Genomic DNA, 14,942 nt, shown 5'->3' with positions numbered 1-14,942 from the left:
GGCTGGAGGAGAGGCTGTACCAGGCGTGGGAAACTCTTCCCCCCAGCCTGGGACTGAGGATGTGGGCGTTGGGGGTGGTGCCAGGCAGCTGGGAAGGAGGCGAGTGGGGGATTGGCTCCTGGCGCTGGGTGGGCACTGAAACTTCTGACGTCAGCAAAGCTGAGGTGCCCGCCGGGGAGGGGGGGGACACGACGGTGCCAGGGACAAGGTCTTTGCCCCGGTGCCAGGAAGGGTTCAAGGCCAGTGGGCATCTTTGGACTAAAGATGGGCACCCCCCAGATAAGACACTGCAGCCCCGATAAGGAGCCTGGGCACCGCCTGTCTCGCATGCCACAGGGCAGGGCTGGGCACCCAAGCTGGGCGCTGCAGGAGGTGCCCACACCCACGGCGAGTGCCACCCAGGGCACGCTGCCAGCACCGGGGGAAGATGCACGCCAGGCTACAGCAGTCACAGCAACATTGGCACGGGGGTGGCATGGCGCCAGTGCACCCCCAAAAGCTGGCAGTGCCACCCCCACCTGCTGGCATCCTTGCCCTGCTTTATGGCTCCTTCGATACCCTGGCATTGATAAGAGGAGGGGGCACGATAAGGAGCCTGGCACCTTTGCCCAGAGGCACTGGGCGTCACCAACCTTCCCCTGTCACGTAGCCAGTGGGGGCACCAGGCTGGAGAGACGCCTGGCAAAGCCCTGGCACAACGGCTGGCACAATCCCTTGGCACCTTTATTGGGCACAGCCACCCACGCTGGGTATGGCACCGAGATATGGGCAGGACGGGGTCGGTAGAGGGGGAGGGAAGCAGCTGTGGTGCCCTCGCCAGGGCGGGCAGGAGCCGTGGGGTGCCAAGGGGAGGTGCTCAGGAGGGTGGCACAGGCGGGCGCCTGGCACGGCGCTGGGCATACTTGAAGCTCTGCAGAGGGTTGCCAGTGCCACGGGGCTGGGAAAAAGAGGGGAGAGAAAGGTGGTGTCAGACTCCTCCCTGGCACCAAGGCTGGCACAGGGGAGGGGTCTGCCTGTGCCAGGCCCACGCTCACCCTGGAGCCGCCGCGGCGCCGACTGGCACCAGAGCAGGGCAACCTCCTGCGCTTCTTCAGGTCGGTTTTGGCGATGCCACGGAGGCTGGGGGGCACTGCGGGCACAGGGCAGGGGGGCACAGGGTGCCAGTGTCACTGGGGTGTGTCCCTGCCACCCCAAACCCTCACTTGCCTGCGGGCAGAGGGCGGCAGGTGACAGATGCCAACAGCTCTGTGTACCCCCTCAGTGCCACCCCCAACCAGAGCACAGAGGGTGATAGGGTGCCAACAGAACCCCCCCCGATGGTGCCACCCCCAGGCAGCTGGCAGCACGTCCCAGGGTGCCAAGGCCACTGCTGTGTGCCCCTCTCCCCAGAACACCACCCGCAGTGGCCCTGCTCCTCCTGCTCCCTTTCACCCCCGTGCCAGGCTCAGCGGGCACAGGAACACCCTTGGCCCCCAACCATGTCCCCACTCGGCCTGTGCCCACGCTCTGTGCCCTCTGTGGTGGGCACAGCCCTACCCAGGTAGTCAGGGACGTGGCGCAGCTCGGGCTTGACGATGGCAGGGTGCAGGGGGCGGTCGTGGCGCAGGACGTGCAGGTCCCGGGGGTTGTCCTCGAAGTGCGACTGGCACAGGGCGGGCACAGGACACTGGCACCACCCCCAGAGCCCCCAGACCACTCCCAGACCCCCTGGACACTGCCCTGTGCCCACACCACCCCCGGAGCGCCCAGACCCTGCCCTGTGCCCACACCACCCTCGGACCCCCCAGACCCTGCCCTGTGCCCACACCACCCACGGACCCCCAGACCCTGCCCTGTGCCCACACCACCCCCAGAGCCCCCAGACCCTGCCCTGTGCCCACACCACCCCCAGAGCCCCCAGACCCTGCCCTGTGCCCACACCACCCTCGGACCCCCCAGACCCTGCCCTGTGCCCACACCACCCCCAGAGCCCCCAGACCCTGCCCTGTGCCCACACCACCCTCGGACCCCCCAGACCCTGCCCTGTGCCCACACCACCCTCAGACCCTCTCCACCTCCCCCACACTCTGCCCTGTGCCCACACCACCCACGGACCCCCCGACTCTGCCCACAGCTTCCCCCTAGCCCCTCTGCCCACCCCACCCACACACCCCTCCCGCCCCCCACTCTGCCCCACAGCACCCCCAGCCCCCAAAGGCGCTGGCTGGCACCGGCTGGCACCGCTGGCACCGGCTGGGGGCACCTTCAGCTTCTCGGAGTTGAGCAGCTCCTCCTTGATCTCCCTCAGCCTCGCCTCCTTCACCGCCTGCTTGGTGACCGAGCGCATGGCATCCTGGGCAGGGTGGCACAGCAGGGGCATCAGAGGCTGGCAGCTCCCCTCTCCCCAGAGCAGCTGGCACCCCCGCGGGCAGTGCCCAGCCCCCCTCACCCTGCAGCGGTAGCGCAGGCTCTCGATCTCCTCCGTGGAGAACTTGTAGGGCTGCAGCGTGGATTGGCCGTTCTCTGTGGGCACAGCTGGCATCACCCCCGGGCACCACAGCCTCCCACACCCCCTCTGCTGCCACCCCCTGTGCCAACTCTCTCTCTCTGACCTTCAGCCAGGGCATCCTCGATGCGTGCCAGGGCCTCGTACTCGTCGGGCAGCGCCAAGGTGAGCGCCGTGCCCGGGTTGTCGGCGCGGGCTGTCCTGTGGGCACAGAGAGGGGCAAAGTGAGGGGGTAGGCAGGCAGGGGGAGGGGGTGCCAGGCAGGGTGGGCACCCCTGTGTGCCCTCAGAGCCGTCCCCAGGTACCTGCCCACACGGTGGATGTAGGACTCCACCGAGGTTGGCACATCGAAGTTGAGCACTGCTGCCACGTTCTGGAAGTCGATGCCCCGTGCCACCCCGTACTCAGGGTCCTTGCCCTGCCTGCAGGGTGGGCACAGCAGCCCTTGGGGTGGCACCCTCAGGGTATGGGGGTGCCACCTCAGGGCCACTAAGGAGTCAGATGCTCAGAGGGATGCCAGGGAAGGAGATCCCTGTGGGCGCAGGGATGGTGTGGGACAGGTTGGGTGGCAACATCTATGTGGGCACAGGGGCACGGTGGGTGCCAACATCTGTGTGGGTACAGGGGCATGCTGGGTACTAACACCCATGTGGGCATAGGGACAGGCTGGGTGCCAACATCCACATGGGCACAGAGGCAGGCTGGGCATGGTGCCCTCAGAGCCATGGGGACAGGGTGAGGTGAGTACAAAGGAGGGCACCCAGAGGTGGGCACAAGAGCAAGAAGAACCTCCCACTGTGGGGACTCAGTGGGCATGAGGAACCCCTGGGCACAAGGACAGCCCTGTGGGCACAGGCACCTTGGTGGGCACAGGGACAGCCCAGGCAGAAGCACTCTGATAGCTCTGGGGCACCTTGGCAGCACCCACAGGGCCTTGGTGGCACCCAGAAGACCTCAGTGGCACCCACAGGGTGGCACCCATGGGACCTTGGTGGCACATGCAGAGCTTTGGTGCCACCCATGAGACCTCAGTGGCACCCACGGGACCTCATTGGCAGGCACAGAGCCTTGGTGGCAGCCAGGGCACCTGGCTGGCAGTGCCAGGCCTCACCTCTGGGCAGCAGGGGCAGCAGCCTTGCGCTTCCTGCGGGGGGGCTGCTTGCTGGGCACCGCTGGCACCGCTGGCACCTCCTCGTCAGTGGCCACGAGGTAGTCGTAGAGGCCCCGGTTGAACTGGGTGATGACATGGCACCTGGGCACCAGGGGTGCCCATCAGCTTCCTCACCATGGGCACCCCTCTTCTGCTGCGTGCCCTCCTCACCCACCCCACAGGTCCCCCTGTGCTTCCTCCCTGGGCACCCTGCACCCTCCTGGCATCCCCACACACACCCCCAAGGTGTCCCTGCCCGGTGTGGGCATTTGCCCTGGCACCTCAAGGGCATCCTAAATGTCCCTGGACACACTTCAGCTCGCTCAGGACATCCTGGGGCACGGTGCCAACCCTTAGATGCTTCATGGGCACCATGGGCATAGCCATGGGCATCTCATTTCCCCTTTACTCCCCTCCACAGCCCAGGGGTACCTGAGCACCTCGGTGCCCACTTTGCCCTCACCCACAGCTACCTCTCACCTTCACCCCCAGCAGTCACCCAGCTCCTGGGCCACCTTGGCACCTTCATGGGCACACCCATGGGCACCCCATTTCCCCTTTGCCCTCCTCCACACACTCCAGGGCCACCCCAAACCTAACTGGGCACCTTAGTGCCCACTTTCCCCTTCACCCCTGGAAGTTACCCCACCCATGGGCACCTTGGCACCTTCGTGGGCACACTCATAGGTACCTTGGCACCTTCATGGGCACACCCATGGGCACCCCATTTCCCCTTTGCCCTCCTCCACACACTCCAGGGCCATCCCAAACCCACCTTGGCACCTCGGTGCCCACTTTCCCCTTCACCCCTGGAAGCTACCCCACCCATGGGCACCTTGGCACCTCGGTGGGCACCTCATTTTCCCCTTTCCCCTTGCCACCCTTCCCCCTGGCTCACCTGGAGCGGGCTGGCAGCTCGGAGTTGAGGGCACAGGCAGGGATGCCAAACTGCTCCAGGAAGAGCTTGAGGCGGTAGCAGCGGGCAAGGGTGCCCACGAAGAGCAGGGCACGGCCCCGCAGCAGGCCCAGCTTCAGCAGGGCACACAGCAGCAGGAACTTGTCCTCCTCTGTGCCACAGCGCAGGGCAAACTGGCGCAGCTGGCAGCTGCCAGGCAGCCGAGGCTCGGGCGGGCACAGCCGCACCTGGGCACCGGGGGGGCAGAGCTGGGCAAGGCCTCCTGCAGGGCCCTGCCCAGCCAGCGCCAGGCTGGCGCCAGGAGAGGCTGGAGGGGCACTAAAGTGGGCGCCCGAGTTGGGGGGGAGGGGGAAAGTTGGCACTACCCTAACTTCCTGTGCCACCCTGGGGCATGCAAACCTGCCCTGGGTGCCCCAAACCTCCTCCTGTGCCACCCTGGGGCATGCAAACCTGCCCTGGTGCCCCAAACCTCCTCCTGTGCCACCCTGGGGCATGCAAACCTGCCCTGGGTGCCCCAAACCTCCTCCTGTGCCACCCTGGGGCATGCAAAGCTGCCCTGGGTGCCCCAAACCTCCTCCTGTGCCACCCTGGGGCATGCAAACCTGCCCTGGGTGCCCCAAACCTCCTCCTGTGCCACCCTGGGGCATGCAAACCTGCCCTGGGTGCCCCAAACCTCCTCCTGTGCCACCCTGGGACATGCAAACCTGCCCTGGGTGCCCCAAACCTCCTCCCGTGCCACCCTGGGGCATGCAAACCTGCCCTGGGTATCCCAAACCTCTTCCCATGCCACCCTGGGTGCCCTAAACCTCCTCCTGTGCCACCCTGGGACATGCAAACCTGCCCTGGGTATCCCAAACCTCTTCCCATGCCACCCTGGGTGCCCTAAACCTCCTCCTGTGCCATCCTGGGACAGGCAAACCTGCCCTGGGTGCTCCAAACCTCCTCCTGTGCCACCCTGGGTGCCCCAAACCTCCTCCTGTGCCACCCTGGGGTCTGCAAACCTGCCCTGGGTATCCCAAACCTTCTCCCATGCCACTCTGGGTGCCCCAAACCTCCTCCTGTGCCCTTTCAGAGCCCTCAAATCCCCCAAACCTTCTCCTTGTGCCACCCTCCAGATGCCCAAGCCCCCTCCCTGTGCCCCCCTAGGTGCCCACTCACTGGGTTGTGCAGCACCAACTCGTTGAGGGCCTCCACGTCCGGGCTGAAGGTGGCAGACATCAGCAGGGCCTGGTAGATCTTGGGCAGGTGGCTGGTGGTGGGCACAGAGAGAAGGGCTTGGTGCCAACCTGGGCAGTGCCCAGCAGCCCACCCTGGAGCCCCACAGCCTCTCAAAGCCTTCAGTGCCACCCAACTCCTTGGCTGTGCCCTCCCTTCCATGCCCTCCAGCCCTGGCAAGGACCCACCAGATCCCACCTGGTTGGGGCCCTCAAACCTTCAGTGCCAACCTCCCCCAAGCCCCCTGGTGGTGCCAACCAAACCTTTAGTGCCCCACCCCCCAAAGCCCTCCAGCTGTGACCCCCCCCCCAAACCCTCAGTGCCACCCAACCCCCTGGCAGTGCCCACAAGTCCTCCAGCTCCAGCAGTGCCCTCCTTACCCCTGGCACTGCCCTCCCCATCCCTGGCAGTGCCCTCCAAACTTGCCACTGCCCTCCTCACACCTGGTACTGCCTTCCCCACCCTTGGCACTGCCCTCCAACCCTGGCACTGCCTTCCCTACCGCTGGCAGTGCCCCCAAATCCTCACAGCTCTTTAAACCCTGAGTGCCCTCCAGCCCCTTGGCAGTGCCCACAAGACCTCCAGCTCCAGCAGCATCTCCTTCATCCCTGGCACTGCCCTCCCCAGCCCTGGCAGTGCCCACAAGTCCTCCAGCTCCAGCAGTGCCACTCTCACCTCTGGCACTGCCCTCCCCAGCCCTGGCAGTGCCCACAAGTGCTCCAGCAGTGCCACTCTCACCTCTGGCACTGATATCCCCACCCTTGGCAGCGCCCTCCAAAGCTGGCACTGCCTTCCTCACCCCGGCACTGCCTTCCTCACCCCAGCACTGCCCTCCCCAGCCCTGGCAGTGCCCTCCCCAGGCCTGGCAGTGCCCCGCAGGGTGCCCCTCACCAGAGCAGGGCTCTGATGTCGTCGCCGAAGCCGAATGCCAGCAGCAGATCAGCCTCGTCCAGCACCAGCAGCTCCAAGGAGCTCCTCAGGCTCAGGCTGCGGGCACCAAGGTGTGCCAGGACCCGGCCCGGGGTGCCCACCACCACGTCTGGCTTCTCCATCAGCACGGGCCTGGAGGCACAGCATGGCAGGATGGCATCACTGGCATCGATGCCAGCACAGCTTCAAGCTCAGCGCTGCCCCAGGGCATCACCAGCCCAGGGGTGGAGACTCCAACGATGCCCTGGGCACCCCCTGGCACATCTCCAGCTGATGCCAACCAGCACAGATCTGGAGGCACAGCATGGCAGGATGGCATCACTGGCATTGATGCCAGCACAGCTTCACACCCAGCACTGCCCCATGGCACTCAGCACCACAGCTCCTGGGGTGGAGACTCCACCACTGCCCTGGGCACCCCCTGGCACATCTCCAGCTGATGCCAACCAGCACAGGCCTGGAGGCACAGCATGGCAGGATGGCATCGCTGCCAGCACAGCTTCATGCCCAGCACTGCCCCATGGCATCACCAACCCAGGGGTGGAGACTCCACCACTGCCCTATGTTGGCAGCCTGGGCACCCCCTGGCACATCTCCAGCTGATGCCAACCAGGGTGGGCACTTAGCAGCTCTGCCCTTGGTATCGTTGAGCCTCCCTGGCACTGCCATCAGCCATTGGCCCTGGCACTGCCAGCCTGGCCAGGACACTCTGTAAAGCCTCTGCCCCCTCCACCCACTCTGCCAAGGGGCACCCCCGGGGCCGAGCTCACCGCTGGGCATCGAGGTCGCTCTGGGCACAGAGGTCTGCCACGCGCACGTCCCGGGCACAGAAGGCTGCCAGCTGCCGCAGGCTGCCCACCACCTGCTGCCCCAGCTCCTTGGAGGGCACCAGCACCAGTGCCCGCACCGCCTGCGCCACCGCCGGGCCAGCCTGTGCCACCCGTGCCCACTGTCAGCGCTGGCACAGGCGCCTGGAGAGCCACAGTGCCCCGAGGTGCCCACCCGTGCCCGTGTGCCCCACACCATCAGTCTGCCTCACCCTGCACACCCATGCCCCGTGGTGCCCACCCGTGCCCACGTGCCCCACACCATCAGTCTGCCTCACCCTGCACACCCATGCCCCGTGGTGCCCACCCGTGCCCGTGTGCCCCACACCATCAGTCTGCTCCACCCTGCCCACCCATGCCCCGTGGTGCCCACCCATGCCCACGTGCCCCACACCATCAGTCTGCCTCACCCTGCACACCCATGCCCCGTGGTGCCCACCCATGCCCACGTGCCCCACACCATCAGTCTGCTCCACCCTGCCCACCCATGCCCACTTGGTGCCCACTTGGTGCCCACGTGCCCCACAGCCTCCATCTGCCCACACACTCTGTGTGCCACCCAGCACCCCCCCAAGCCCCATACTGCCCAGCCCTTCATGCCCCCTCCACCCGATGCCCACCCCCCGGGCAGTGCCCGCTGTTCCCCCCCTACCCGAAGCCCCCCCCCCGGGCGGTGCCCGCCGTGCCCCTGGCACCTTGGCACGCAGGAGGTGCTGCAGCAGGGGCAGGCTGTAGGCTGCTGTCTTGCCGGAGCCGGTCCTGGCCCGTGCCAGCAGGTCTCTGCCCTCCAGTGCCAGGGGAATGGCCTGGGCCTGGATGGCAGTGGGGGTGGCCCAGCCCAGCTCTGCCACGGCCTGCAGGGCACTGCCACCTCAGGGCTCCTGGCACAGGTGCCCAGGGCCACCCTCGGCGGCGCCGCTCAAAGCCCTCCGGAGCCCAAACCCCTCCCGCGGCTCTGGGGGTGGCGATGCCACCCAACCCCCCCCGGGCAAGGCACCTCCAGGTGCCCATTGCCCCTCCCGTGCCCATCCCCTCCCGGTGCCCATCCCCTCCCCGTGCCCATTCCCTCCCGGTGCCCATCCCCTCCCCTGTGCCCATCCCCTCCCGGTGCCCATCCCCTCCCGGTGCCCATTCCCCTCCCGGTGCCCATCCCCTCCCCGTGCCCATTCCCTCCCGGTGCCCATCCCCTCCCGGTGCCCATCCCCTCCCCGTACCCATCCCCTCCCCGTACCCATCCCCTCCCGGTGCCCATCCCCTCCCCGTACCCATCCCCTCCCCGTACCCATCCCCTCCCGGTGCCCATCCCCTCCCCGTGCCCATCCCCTCCCGGTGCCCATCCCCTCCCCGTACCCATCCCCTCCCGGTGCCCATCCCCTCCCCGTGCCCATCCCCTCCCGGTGCCCATCCCCTCCCCGTACCCATCCCCTCCCCGTACCCATCCCCTCCCGTGCCCATCCCCTCCCCGTACCCATCCCGGGCCCCTCCGATACCCCCAACACTCTCCTGTCCCGACTCCCTCCACACGATCCCGGCCCCCCGGGGCACCCTCACCCCCTCCGGCGGCCCCGGGCCCTGCCCCTGCCCGGTTGGCACCGCCGGGGGTGCCCCCAGCGCACCCGCAGCAGCCTCGGGTCCAGCCCCATGTGCTCGAAGCCTGCCGGGGTCGCTTCCGCCGCCATCTTGGCCGCCCACAGACACTTCCGCTGCGCGCCCAGAGCGCCGCTGGGAGGCAGAGAGGGAGGCGAGAGCGCCGCAGCGGCCCCTGGCGGCGGAGGACTGCGCAGCGCCAGGGCTGGAGGACTGTGGGAAGCCTGGGGCCGGAGAGAAGCCTGGAGACAGGGAAGGGAGTCACAGAGCCAGGCAGGTTGGCAGAGAGCTCCGAGCTCACCCAGCCCATCCCAGCCCTGCCCAACCAACCAGACCATGGCACTCAGTGCCCCAGCCAGGCTTGGCTGCAACACCTCCAGCCATGGGCACTGCACCACCTCCCTGGGCAGCCCATTCCAGTGCCAATCACTCTCTCTGCCAGGAGCTTCCTCCTCACAGCCAGCCTCAACCTGCCCTGACACAGCTTCAGCCTCTGGCCCCTTCTGCTGGCCCTGCCTGCCTGGCAGCAGAGCCCAACCCCACCTGGCTACAGCCTCCCTGCAGGCAGCTGCAGGCAGCAATCAGCTCTGCCCTGAGCCTCCTCTGCTGCAGGCTGCACCCCCCCAGCTCCCTCAGCCTCTCCTCACAGGGCTGTGCTCCAGGCCCCTCCCCAGCCTTGCTGCCCTGCTCTGGGCACCTTCCAGCACCTCAACATCTCTCTGCAATGGAGGAGCCCAGAACTGGACACAGCACTGCAGGGGTGGCCTGAGCAGTGCTGAGCACAGGGGCAGAAGCAGCTCCCTTGTCCTGCTGCCCACACTGCTCCTGAGCCAGCCCAGGATGCCATTGGCTCTGCTGCCCACCTGGGCACTGCTGCCTCCTCTGCAGCTCCTCTCTGCCAGCACCCCCAGGGCCCTCTCTGCCTGCCTGCTCTCAGCCACTCTGGCCCCAGCCTGGAGCTGCTTGGGGTTGTTGTGGCCAAAGTGCAGAACCTGCCCTTGGCCTTGTTCAGTCTCATCCCCTTGGCCTCTGCCCACCCATGCAGCCTGGCCAGGTCCCTCTGCAGGGCTCTGCTACCCTCCAACAGCTCCACAGCTGCTCCTAGCTTGGTGCCATCTGCAAGCTGCCTGCTGCTGGACTCTATCCCCTGCTCCAGACCATCAGCAAGGATACTGCTGCCCCCCCCAAGCTGCCAGTCCCTTCCTGCAGCACCACAGCCCCCTCCCCCCCCTAAAAAAAAAACCATCACCAAGACACAATGGACCCCAAAAACCTTTATTTTGCCAAGGCTGGGGCCACCCTCCCTCCCTCCCCCCCTGATGACAAGCAGGGCTCCCCCCTAAACCTGCCCACCTCCCTGGGGTGCAGGCAGGCAGCAGGGAACACCCCAGGGATGCAGGAGCTCTTCCTCAGAGCTGAGGGAGCCCCTGCAGGGCTGAGGGAGCCCATCCAGGACTGAGGGAGCCCCTCCAGGACCGAGGGAGCTCCTCCAGGACCGAGGGAGCCCCAACAGGACCGAGGGAGCCCCAACAGGACCGAGGGAGCCCCAACAGGACCGAGGGAGCCCCAACAGGACCGAGGGAGCCCCAACAGGACCGAGGGAGCCCCAACAGGACCGAGGGAGCTCCTCCAGGACTGAGGGAGCCCCCTCCAGGACCGAGGGAGCTCCTCCAGGACCGAGGGAGCCCCTCCAGGACCGAGGGAGCCACCTCCAGGACCGAGGGAGCCCCTCCAGGACCGAGGGAGCCACCTCCAGGTCCGAGGGAGCCCCCTCCAGGACCGAGGGAGCCCCCTCCAGGACCGAGGGAGCCCAAACAGGACCGAGGGAGCCCAAACAGGACTGAGGGAGCTCCTCCAGGACCGAGGGAGCCCCAACAGGACTGTGGGAGCCACCTCAAGGACTGAGGGAGCTCCTCCAGGACCGAGGGAGCCCTAACAGGACCGAGGGAGCCCTAACAGGACCGAGGGAGCCCCCAGTCGGTGTCGCGAGCACCCCTCCGGGTTGGGTAGTGGGGGGGGGGGAGGAGGCTACACCAACTTCTTGGCCTCGAAGAAACTCTTGAGGTGCCTCATCTGCCAGATGCCAGTGAGGATGAGGATGATGGTCTGGGCAATGGACCACCACAGCACCCTCTGGTTGGTGCTCTCGCTCGTCATGCGGAAGCGCTCCTCACGGTACTGAGAGGTCAAGAGGTGAGTGAGGATGGGGAGAGGAAAAAAAAAACCCTGAAGCAAACAAAAAACCAAAGGAGGCTTCACCTTCTCCCCCTCAACTAACTCCTGGAGTCCCTTTCCTCACCCTCTGGTAGTTCTGCTCCTTCTGGATCTGCTCCACCTGGTCGAGGAGCTGGCGGGCGCGGAGCTGCAGCTCGGTCAGCTTGTCCTTGGCAGCGATCTCGGGGTAGTTGTTGGTGTGTTCCCCCACCTGGATGTCCAGGTGCACACGCTGGGGGGAGGGCAGGCACAGAGTCAGCAGGCAGCTGGGACCCCCTCGCCAACCCCCCCCCACCCCTTCCCCCCTGGGCACTGCTGCCTCCTCTGCAGCTCCTCTTTGCCAGCACCCCCCAGGGCCCTCTCTGCCTGCCTGCTCTCAGCCACTCTGGCCCCAGCCTGGAGCTGCTTGGGGTTGTTGTGGCCAAAGTGCAGAACCTGCCCTTGGCCTTGTTCAGTCTCATCCCCTTGGCCTCTGCCCACCCGTGCAGCCTGGCCAGGTCTCTCTGCAGGGCTGGCTTACCCTGCCCAGCAGCAGGGTGGGGTGGTGAGCAGGGGCTTACCCTGCCCTGCTTACCAGTTTGCCCCCAGCGAAGAGAGCCATGCGGGTGGAGTTGGAGTGCAGGCAGATCTGGTGCTCGCCGGGCGTGTGGGAGGTGAAGGTGAAGCGTCCCTCGGAGCCGTACTGCCGCGACAGCACCACCTGCAGGGGCACACTGGCACTGCCAAAGGGACACTGGCATAGCAGCCTCCCCCGGGTGTCCCACAGCATCACCCCACGGCCCCCAGGGACTCTGCAGCCAGGCTGGTGGCTGCCCCACGCATCCCGAGGACCTCCTGAGTGGGGACATCTCAGCCTAGGTGGGGGCACCCTACATGTACCAAAGAGCCAACAAGACTGGGATGTGCCCCCCCAGCTACCCCAAAAGCCTCCTGCCCCAGCTGGTGGGCACCCTACATGCACCAAAGAGCCCACAACAAGACTGAGATGTGCCCCCCCAGGTACCCCAAAAGCCTCCTACCCCAGCTGGTGGGCACCCTACATGTACCAAACAGCCAACAAGACTGAGATGTGCCCCCCCAAGTACCCCAAAAGCCTCCTGCCCCAGCTGGTGGGCACCCTACATGCACCAAAGAGCCAACAAGATTGGGATGTGCCCCCCCAAGTACCCCAAAAGCCTCCTGCCCCAGCTGGTGGGCACCCTACATGCACCAAAGAGCCCACAACAAGACTGGGATGTGTCCCCCCAGGGCACCTCGCATCCCCCTGCGGACCCTCACTCCCAGGCTGGCTGCTGCCTGAGCCCTCCCAGGGCCCCCCCATGTCACCCTAGCAGGTGCCCAAGTGTCCCAGGACTGCCCTCTCCGGGCCAGCAGGTGCCCAGGCCCCTCTAGACCCCCACCAACCCCCACCCTGGTGGGTTCCTGCCCCCGCCCGAGCCTCCTACCGCCGGCTGAGCGGCAGCCCCGAGGGCCCTCCGGCGGCACCCACCTTGCCGTCGGGATCCTTCACCTCCACGTGCATGCCCCAGCCCCGGGGTGGAGGGCAGAAGGACTCGGACTGCTTATCCCACAGCTGCGTCGGTAGTTCCCTAAGCGGGGAGAGAGCCAACGGCGGCAGCTGGCAGCGGGCCCCGCCGCCCCGTTCCCTCCCGCCGCCCACCCCCGGGGGCTTCTCCTCCGCCTCCTGCTTATTCTGCCTCTCTTCCACCTCCCCTCCCCACCCCCGCTCCGGGCTGAGCAGCGCTCCCCATGGCCCTTCCCGTTACCCTTCCCCGGTTGCCTCCTCACCCCCCCCCCACCCCCCCACCACCGCCGCCGCCAGCCCTTGAGCGCTGCCCGTTACCGATAACCATGGTCTCGTCCGGGATCTCCTCGATGAAGCAGCGCTTCTCCGTCTCACCGATGTGGAAGTAAAGGCCGTGAGCGCCCCAGGCCGCCAGCAGCACGGCGGTAACGGCGACCCGCAGCGCTCCGCCGCTCGCCATGGCCGCGTCGCCACGGCCCGGGGGGGCCTCACCGCGCAGGCGCAGACACCGCCGCGGCCCCGGGGCGCAGGCGCAGTCCCTCCGCTCCCCGCCTTGTGCGCATGCGCGGCGGAGGCGGGCATTAGGACCCGGCGGGCAGCCGCTGGTGCGGCGTGGGGAGCGCTGAGTGGCCGGCGGCGAGCGGCGCATGCGCAGCAGAGGCGGGCATTAGGACCCGGCGGGCAGCCGCTGGTGCGGCGTGGGGAGGTGGCTCAGCGCTCACCACGCCACACCAGCGGCTGCCCGCCGGGTCCTAATGCCCGCCTCCCCTGCGCATGCGCCCCAGCGCCGAGCGCCCCAGCGCCGCTCCCCTCCGCGGTGGCGCAACCCGCAAGGCGTCGCCCCCGCAACGCTGAGGTTGAGCGTTCTAGACCCGGTCTGGGCAGATCCCCGAGGGGGGCTCCGTGACACCCGCTCCCCGTGGTTGTGTCCCCACCCCAGCGTGACCGCCCTGTCTTGTCACCCCCCCTGCGTGTCTTGCAGCGGGGTGGAGCCAGCCCTTCAGAGCCCTGCCAAGGCAGTGTGGCAACACCAGCACCAACCTCCTTCCTTCCTTCCTCCTGCTGCGCCTGGCAGGGGGGTGCCCATGGGTGAGGGGGGTCCCCATGGGTGAGGGAGGGTCTCCATAGCGAACAGGGGTGAGAGGGTTCCCATGGGTTGAGGGGAGGGGTCCCTGTGACACGGGAGGGTCCCTATGGATAGCAGTGGACGATGTCTCTATGGGTAGGAGAGGTCCCTGGGGGTGAGGAGGGGTCCCCATGGCCGAGGGAGGTGCACACAATAGGGGAGGGGGTGGAGGTCTCCATGGGTGGGGCAGGGGCCCTAGGGATGGGTGAGGGGAGACCCCCCCCATGGGTGAAATGGGTCCCCACAGTGGGTCCTGATAGGTGGCAGAGTGACAGAGGGTCCCCATGGGTGAGGAGGTGTCTTTAGGGAGGGGGGGGGGAGGGGAGTCTCTATGGGTGAGGGAGGGTCCCCATAGGTGATCAGGGTCCCGAGGGGTGAGAGAGGCTCCCATGGGTGAGGGGAGGGGTCCCTATGATAGGGGAGGGCTCTCTATGGATGGGGGGGGGGGAGGATGTCTGTATGGGTGGGAGAGGGTCCCCTGGGGGTGAGGAGGAGCCCCCATGGCTGAGGGGTTTCTTATGGGCTCTGAGAGGGTCCCTAAGGGCAAGGTGGGGAGGGGTCCCTGTGCTTGAAAGGGGTCCCCCCTGGGTCGGGGCGGGGGGGGGGAGGTCTCATGGGTTAGCAGGATCCCACGGGTGAAAGTGGTCCCCAGGGATGAGAGGGATGGACCAGAGCAAGTCCCCACGGGTGAGCAGGGTGAGGTGTGGGGGGTCCCAGAGGGTGAGGAGGGTCCCCATGGGTGAGCTTGGGGGGGGCTCCCCATGCATGGGGGGGAGGGGACTCTGTTGATGGGGAGGGGGACTCCCCATGGATGAGAGGGGGGTCCCTATGGAAGGGGGGGTGGATCCCTATGGATGAGAGGGGTCCCTATGGGTGAGGTATGGGGGTCCAGGGGGTGAGGAGGGTCCCCGTGGATGGACTGGATCCTCATGGATGAGAAGGGGAACTCCATGGGCTGGGGGGGGGG

The 14,942-nt window shown here is 67.2% G+C and overlaps 3 protein-coding genes across 3 annotated transcripts in view; 1 reads left to right on the top strand and 2 right to left on the bottom strand.

The window, feature by feature from the left end:
• Nucleotides 1-702: 702 nt before the first annotated feature.
• Nucleotides 703-9,222, bottom strand: DDX56 (DEAD-box helicase 56). Its single transcript, XM_064175436.1, has 14 exons — nucleotides 9,140-9,222; nucleotides 8,219-8,377; nucleotides 7,467-7,627; nucleotides 6,658-6,828; nucleotides 5,710-5,800; nucleotides 4,534-4,778; nucleotides 3,597-3,737; nucleotides 2,791-2,907; nucleotides 2,592-2,686; nucleotides 2,429-2,502; nucleotides 2,243-2,332; nucleotides 1,537-1,642; nucleotides 1,035-1,129; nucleotides 703-937 (listed from the first exon to the last, which is right to left on the bottom strand). Exons 1-14 carry the CDS (start codon nucleotides 9,200-9,202, stop codon nucleotides 857-859), a joined length of 1,689 nt encoding a protein of 562 aa, XP_064031506.1. The 5' UTR covers nucleotides 9,203-9,222; the 3' UTR covers nucleotides 703-856.
• A 1,787-nt stretch (nucleotides 9,223-11,009) lies between these two features.
• TMED4 (transmembrane p24 trafficking protein 4) lies at nucleotides 11,010-13,513 on the bottom strand. Its single transcript, XM_064175582.1, has 5 exons — nucleotides 13,158-13,513; nucleotides 12,814-12,913; nucleotides 11,899-12,024; nucleotides 11,410-11,556; nucleotides 11,010-11,288 (listed from the first exon to the last, which is right to left on the bottom strand). Exons 1-5 carry the CDS (start codon nucleotides 13,496-13,498, stop codon nucleotides 11,139-11,141), a joined length of 864 nt encoding a protein of 287 aa, XP_064031652.1. The 5' UTR covers nucleotides 13,499-13,513; the 3' UTR covers nucleotides 11,010-11,138.
• A 91-nt stretch (nucleotides 13,514-13,604) lies between these two features.
• The window catches only part of CIAO1 (cytosolic iron-sulfur assembly component 1), a 3,690-nt gene continuing 2,352 nt past the window's right edge, over nucleotides 13,605-14,942 (top strand). The window contains exon 1 of the mRNA XM_064175497.1: nucleotides 13,605-13,724. Within this exon, the coding sequence (XP_064031567.1) occupies nucleotides 13,605-13,724 (120 nt within the window). The remainder of the gene's footprint in view (nucleotides 13,725-14,942) is intronic.

The sequence above is a fragment of the Pogoniulus pusillus genome, chromosome 42 (assembly GCF_015220805.1).
Source record: "Pogoniulus pusillus isolate bPogPus1 chromosome 42, bPogPus1.pri, whole genome shotgun sequence".
NCBI lineage: Eukaryota > Metazoa > Chordata > Aves > Piciformes > Lybiidae > Pogoniulus > Pogoniulus pusillus.
The sequence above is the reverse complement of the archived record's forward strand: the minus strand, read 5'-3'. Positions and strand labels throughout refer to the sequence as shown.